This window comes from Nicotiana attenuata, unplaced genomic scaffold, assembly GCF_001879085.1.
Source record: "Nicotiana attenuata strain UT unplaced genomic scaffold, NIATTr2, whole genome shotgun sequence".
NCBI lineage: Eukaryota > Viridiplantae > Streptophyta > Magnoliopsida > Solanales > Solanaceae > Nicotiana > Nicotiana attenuata.
The window spans coordinates 310,641-317,802 of NW_017671167.1; the positions used below are offsets into that span (position 1 = coordinate 310,641).

Sequence of the window (7,162 nt, forward strand, 5' to 3'; positions counted from 1 at the left end):
AAAGCCATCGTACACTATTTACAACATTCATAATGATAAATGGATATATGGGAAATTTTGAGAGAAGGAAGAGGGTGACTTGAACAGAGAGATTCCTTGACGGCGTTATTATTCTGTAGAGCCAGCGAAGCCACGTGAGTATGTTTTGAAGGTCAAGTCTTTCACAGATCACCATCAAGCTGGACAAGGGTCCCATCCATTTTGATAGTGCCACCACGGAATGATCCCATTGCCAGCTGTGAATAATGTTTTCCCGATTATACCCTATTTACCAACTCAGATGCTCTCCCTAAACTCTAGCGTTTTGATTCCTTTGTTTAATCTTTTGCATGAATTATTAGTTCTCGACTTAGTTAATGAAAAATAACTCATTTGCTTAAGTTTGATTTTTCATAACAGCTGCATTTTATAAAGTATAACAAAAGCACCAAAACATTTGAGATATTTGCAAGAGTAAATCATAAATGAAAGAGTTAATATCTTAAAATCCTCTTAAATTATACAATTTTTGTCGGTTGGCTACCTAGACAATAGCCTGTCCCCGAAAAACCCCTCAACTATATCCTTCACAGAAATTTCCGACTGGATGTTTCAGTCGGAATTGTTACATTTTCTAGTAGTGGCGCTAGTAAGAATGCGACATTCGGGTTTTATTATGAAGGGAATATAGTTCAGGGGTTTTCCGCGACAGGTGATAGTTTAAGTAGACAACTGACAAAGAATTATATAGCTTAAACGGGCTTTAAGATATTAACTCCAAATGAGATCATATTTATTTAGAACTCCTATCAGTGGAAAAAGTAAAGTAAATTATTAGATTTTCAGTTTCCGTGGTCCATCCAATTTACAATCTATAAAATAAGCACCGGATATGTGTGAATACTATCTAGAAAATACTGCAATTTACAATTATAATAATTAAATAATTAAAAAATGTATGAAAAAAGTAATAATAGTAGTGTCATATAAAGTGATGAAAAGAAATTGGCAAAACGTATTTCTGAATATATATTATAGTGTTTATTTGGTTCAGAACAAACACAAACTTGTTTTACGAATAAGTATTTAGTTTTGAAGAACAAACAAAACACAATTGTAAGTTAAATTCAAAGATGGCCAAAGAGAGGGGCAATTTGAGCTCAAACCCATTTGACCCGTTCAATTTGAGCCCAAATTCATTTGACCCGCTCAATTTGAGTCCAAACTCATTTGAACCGATCAATCCGATCAAGATAGGGCTGGTTAGTGACCCGCTCATTTTTGAAACTCAGCTCATCCTGACCCAACCCATTTCGGTCTATCTAAAGTTAGGCGGATTTTCAGCCCAAACTGATACACGACTAATTATGCTAAAATAACTTTAAAATTAATATTTTTTTGTTGGATATGTATATATGACCATAAGAAAAGAAAAAAAGTCTTACTATTTAATAATTAAACAATTCATAATAAAATAAGACATATTAATTTAAGCTTGGTAAGATAAATCATCTCATAGGTCGTCCTCAGTACAAAAAGGGCGCAGTAATCGAAATCGAAATATTTATTTTTTGAAAAATAGCCACAGTTTCAAAAGTAATCAAATTTTAGCCACTTTTCATGTAAAGATAAATCTGAACGAAAACACTATTCAAAATTCAGAAAATATTCCTGTATAATATACTAGAGTTTGAATTTTTTACATGTGAACTTCCACCATAATATAATGGGAAAAAGGTCAAAATTGCCCCTCTACTATTGTTTATGGGCTGCTTGTGCCACCCGTTATACTTTTGGGCCATTCTTGTCCCTACCATTAATGAACTTTGAATAAATACCCCTAACCCTAACGTCTATACACTGTGGTAGCTGACCACATGAATTTTATCCAAGTCAGCTGCCATGTCAGCTTCCACATCAGCGGGCCCACCAATTTAAAACCCCACAACACCCATTTACTATCCGTCGACTCTTACCAACAATTAGGGCTCAGACGACCCCATGAAGGAAAATTGGGACATTGAAGAACCCCAATAATAATTTGGGAAGAACAGAAGTAGCACAATCCATTTTCTGCAGGAGGAAGAAACAGTGGTTCAGTTTGCCACTGTCCATAGAGGGCGACAGTTCCTCCACAATCCTCCTCGCCATAATCATCATCCTTAACATCCTGTTCTTTGTTCTGCTTTCTAGAATGCTTCAGAACCTGACCGTAAAAGCAAAGCAGATTAAGGTACTTGCAGAGTTGTGGACAATCAAAAATCATATTGCAGGTGAATAAAAGATTTATGTGCAGACAAAAACCTTTGCAGGGATCTCGTTAGCTTTCACTTGGAGCCCCTTACGAAGCCATTTTTCCTTTCTTTTGAGTGTTTCTACACAGGATCGTGGGTATACTGGATGACCAGAACAAAAACCTAATACAGGTCCTTTGGGATAAAGAATCTGATACTTGTTAAGCCATCTTTCAATTATGTATAAGCGATGGTTTCTGTAAGCCTAGAAGCAAATTAGTTCAAAACAAATCTATCAGTGCAACGTAGTCAAATTTTAGTGAATATTTGTGTTTATTATACCTGTTGATTTGTTGGAAGAGGTTCAGTCAGTGCCCTAGTTTCCAACTCCATATCTTCGAGAGAGCTCCTGGTTGCTATAAAAGAATTCCTTCTTGAGAATTCTGCAATTTTTGTCGCTATGTTCATGCATATCCAGCATACCTGTTGATTGTGCTAATTCTGAGCCCTAATTGTTGGTAAGAGACGGATAGTAAATGGGTGTTGTGGGGTTTTAAATTGGTGGGCCCGCTGATGTGGAAGCTGACATGGCAGTTGACTTGGATAAAATTCATGTGGTCAGCTGCCACAGTGTATAGACGTTAGGGTTAGGGGTATTTATTCAAAGTTCATTAACGGTAGGGACAAGAATGACCCAAAAGTATAACGGGTGGCACAAGCAACCAATAAATAATAGTAGAGGGGTAATTTTGACCTTTTTCCCTAATATAATTCCAGCATAATATACTGGAGTTCCAGCATAACATACTAGAGTTCTAGCATAATATACTGGTCCAACACAATATGCTGGAAGTTCATACACGGGTGTTCCAATCTCCAGTATATTATGCTGGAACTTTCCGTGTGCTGGAGTTCCGGCATAATATGCTAGAAGTTCATACACAGGTGCACCAATCTCCAGTATATTATGCTGGAACTTTTCGTGTTCTGGAGTTCTAGCATAATATATAGATTAAGTTCATCTCCAATATATTATGCTGGAACTTTCCGTATTGCAGCAAAATTGTGGCAATTTTTCAATAACTTTGCAAATGCTGGCTATTTTCAATTACCAGTCCGAAAACTGGCTAGCTCAACTTGACCCAACGTATCTCAGCCCAAATTACTTTTGGGCTGATCACATTTATTGACTCAACCTAATTTAACCCGCCTAAAATTAGCTCAACCTGCTTATTTGACACCCCAGCCACAAGTGAGGGAGGGGTAGGTGCACTAGGGGTGTTCATAAAAACCCGAAAAATCGAAGCAAACCGAAAACCAAACCAAACCGACCAAAAAAACCGATACTTTTTGGTTTGTTTTGGTTTTGGTTTTGAATTTTAAAAACCGATCAAATTTGGTTTGGTTTTGGTTTTAATCAGAAAAAAATCGAACCAAACCGACTATAGGAGTAGCTATTTCAAATTTATTATTACACCTATAAATATGTATATTGTTATACAAAGTTTCAAAAAATTTATGGTAAATGTTAATAGTTTGCACTTTTAATATAGTTCTTTACCTTTACATTCTAGTTTGATTGGTAGTTTTCTTTTGTTTAGTGTAAGAATCCATTTCGTGTTAAAAATAACATATTTTTAATTGAGTCCTTAAATTATTCATCACTATTTGATTCAATTATCATCAATATATCTTGATAAATAATAGATTTCTCAAAGTGCAATTGATTTAATAGTGTTACATTGAAAATATGGTCGCCGGAATATGTGTTTGGTAGTGTATGTCTTATATTTAAGAAAAAACCGACAAATAATCGAAAAAACCGAAAAACCGACATAAACCGAATCGAGAAAAATCGACTTAATTGGTTTGGTTTGGTTCTAATATTTGAAAAACCGACTTACTTGGTTTGGTTGCTTTTTAGGAAAAAATCGATCCAAATTGAACAATGAACATCCCTAAGGTGCACGTCATTGGACGCAAGCGTATTTATGTTAATAAAGGGAAAGACAGGGGGTGATCTGGGGAATTCAACTTGGAAGCACAGTTGGCTACATAATGAAAACAATTTTCCAAATTGGTCACATTAAAACCAAGCGAATATAGTGTGCATTTAGAAGACCAAAGGCCAAAGACACAAACAAAGAAGAGAGTATTCCCTTTCTTCATTCAAGTAAGTAACACTGACAATTTTTTCTCCTGTTCTTCTTCATCTTACTGGTTTTCTCAATCATAAACTTTCTACTCGTTAATCTTTTCCTTATGATTTTTCCCTTTCCTTCTTGCAGTATTTGGATTGAAAGAATTGTTTTAGAAATGATTTTGAACATTAATTATCTCGTTTGTGCTTTGTGTTATTAGAAGACATAACGATGAGCTACTGGAAAGACAATGTTCTTCCAAAGATCAAGAAGGTTTTTGAGAAAAATGGACCCAAAAAGGCTGCTGCTGCTGAGGCCTGCGAGGCCTTTGATGTGGCCAAGGTAAAAATAATTCTTTTTGTCCCTTTTGGATATTTCAACGTAATTAAGGAAAAGGGTGAAATATGCCTATGTACCAGTAGAAAAGATTTAAATGTACCTCTCGTTATATTTTGAATCCAAATATAGTCCCGTCGTTATACTATCGGTTTAAATATACACATTTTCCGTTAAGTTTGTCTAAAGTGTACGTCCAATCCTACGTGACATTGAAATTTGACGAGGTGGATGCTACATGACTTGCCGTCTCAGGGCCCCTAACACATTTTTCCCTCCCTTATATTTTTTTCTCCACGGCTAAAATTTCTTTCTCATCCACCACTATTGCCACCATTATGACTACCATGAAAAATATTGTATTTAAAATTTTAGTCTTTTATATATGGATTAGGGGCCTGAGGTGGTATGCCATGTGCTTCCACCTCATCAAATATCACTGTCACGTAGGATGGGATGTTCACCTTGGACAAACATCACAGTTGAGGGGAATATTTGAACCAATAGTATTACGATAGGGGTATATTTGGACCCAATAAATAACAAAGGATATATTTAGACATTTTACAGGGTATATCATAGTACAGGGTATATTAAGTAATTATTACAAAGGACTACGACCTCATTTTTCAATAAAATGAAAGACAAATTTTTACTTAATTACCTAGTTCTTATTTGACAACTTCCAGTAACCGTAAAGATAAATCTCAGGAGCAGTACAGCAAAGAATTCGATGAAAAGAAGACTGAGCTCCAACCTAAAGTCGTTGAAATCTATGAAGCTGCTGCAGCAGAGATTAAGGTATTTATAAAATCAATTACTATGTTTTACGAAGGAATTAATTAGACTAAAGAATTGTTACATACATACAAGCACACAAATATATATAGGACGTATGATAATCTTTTCTTTGTGATTGAAAACAAAAAACACAGACTTTGGTGAAGGAACCAAAGGTTGCAGGACTGAAGAAACACTCAGCTGGAGTTCAGAAATTCCTTGATGAGCTTGTCAAGATTGGTAAGTCTTTATTTGTTCCACCGTTTGTTCTTTATCGTCACACTTTGTACATGTTCACTCTGTGGCGGCGTGGGTAGTTTGATTACTCTGATTAGACAAATAACCTCAGTTAAATTCAGCAATATTATTTTGTGTGGCGTTTGGCTGGCATTTAATTTTGTTATATAGATAATACCGGTATAGTTTTATACTACAATTTTGATATTATTTTATAACAGATCTAACATGAGATAACTTTTTATACATGAATTAGTTTACAAGTTAAATTCATCCTTTTTATTTTCAATTTATTTCAAAAACAAGGATAAAATTGTGAACTTTTATATCATGCGCTATATATTCCATTTTTATTAATGGATCCAAAAATCCTAAAAACGAAATACATGTACACTAAATTATCGATGATTATTAATCTCGTATAACTCTTGAATAACTTTGTTCGCCAACCAATGGAGCTAACAATTTGTGCTTGGAATAATGAATGAAGAATTTCCGGGATCCAAAGCAGTCAGTGAAGCAAGTTCGAAGTTCGGGCCTTCCTATGTATCAGGTCCCATAATCTTCGTGTTAGAGAAAGCGTCCACGTTTGTTGTCACCGAAGATAAGAAAGAAGAGGAAGCAGCCACAGCAGCAGCAGTAGAAACAACTGGCACAGTAGCTGAAGAGGTGAAGGAGAAGGACATAGTGGTTGAAGCTGGAGATGAGAAGAAAGAGGAAGCAGCACCAGCAACTGTTGCTGCTCCTGCTCCTGAGGCTAATACTGAAGCAGCGCCAGCAACAGAGACAGCCAAAGTTGAAGAAGTACCTGCTGTGGTAGCAACTGAACCACCAAAGGCAGCTTGATTAATGACCAGTTAATGATAAGCAAACCCTGTGACCTGTGTGTAAAAGTATTTTTCCTTTTAATATTATCTGTGTGTTAAAGTATCCTCTTTTTCTCATTTTTGCCATTGTATTTTTACCGTAAGAAAGAAGACATAAAATATGATTTGTTATTCTTTATAATTGCCCTCTTCATCTTTCTTGCAAAAACATTTGTAAGCTTGTATAATATCGTAATAACGTTATCCGTTGATTCTTCAAAGCTTTCATTTATTTTAGGTTAAAAGAATTGTTATTGTTTTCCGTGAAAATTGTTATAACAACTAATTTTATTATGAGATTCTAAAAATATGTGATATATTTTTATGCTAGTTTTAGGCAGTTGATGCTATGTGAAAGACTTAGAAACGAGAGAGCTTGGGAGCAAGGTGATAGCCAAACCGAATCATCAATAATCGGGGCCTCGAGCTTGCCTATTCGAGGCCTTGGGGCCGAGTTCGATGTTCGCCGAGGGCGGCCGATAGAGACTAACAGTTGGGATAAAATCAATGACGGTTCTTTATGGCCAATAATAAGCAATAAATGATGAATAATGAATGTAAGCAATCCGAAACCTAAATGCCAACTTTT

General features: G+C 35.5%; 1 protein-coding gene and 1 long non-coding RNA gene across 4 annotated transcripts; one reads left to right on the forward strand and one right to left on the reverse strand.

Moving 5' to 3' along the window:
- Positions 1–2,461: 2,461 nt before the first annotated feature.
- On the reverse strand, positions 2,462–2,711 carry LOC109206392. The gene is made up of 3 exons (XR_002064852.1): positions 2,697–2,711; positions 2,556–2,629; positions 2,462–2,478 (listed from the first exon to the last, which is right to left on the reverse strand). It is a non-coding gene; the product is annotated as an uncharacterized LOC109206392 (long non-coding RNA).
- A 1,566-nt stretch (positions 2,712–4,277) lies between these two features.
- On the forward strand, positions 4,278–6,789 carry LOC109206396 (plasma membrane-associated cation-binding protein 1-like). Of its 3 annotated transcripts, none has more exons than XM_019369220.1 (5): positions 4,278–4,386; positions 4,575–4,696; positions 5,402–5,491; positions 5,626–5,710; positions 6,198–6,789. In XM_019369220.1, the coding sequence occupies exons 2-5, from the start codon at positions 4,586–4,588 to the stop codon at positions 6,551–6,553; spliced, it is 642 nt and encodes a 213-aa protein (XP_019224765.1). In that variant the 5' UTR covers positions 4,278–4,386; positions 4,575–4,585; the 3' UTR covers positions 6,554–6,789. The 3 variants fall into 3 exon arrangements, with proteins under 3 accessions (XP_019224765.1, XP_019224767.1, XP_019224766.1); XM_019369222.1 differs by having other exon boundaries at positions 5,408–5,491; XM_019369221.1 differs by having other exon boundaries at positions 4,284–4,386; positions 4,578–4,696.
- Positions 6,790–7,162: the final 373 nt, after the last annotated feature.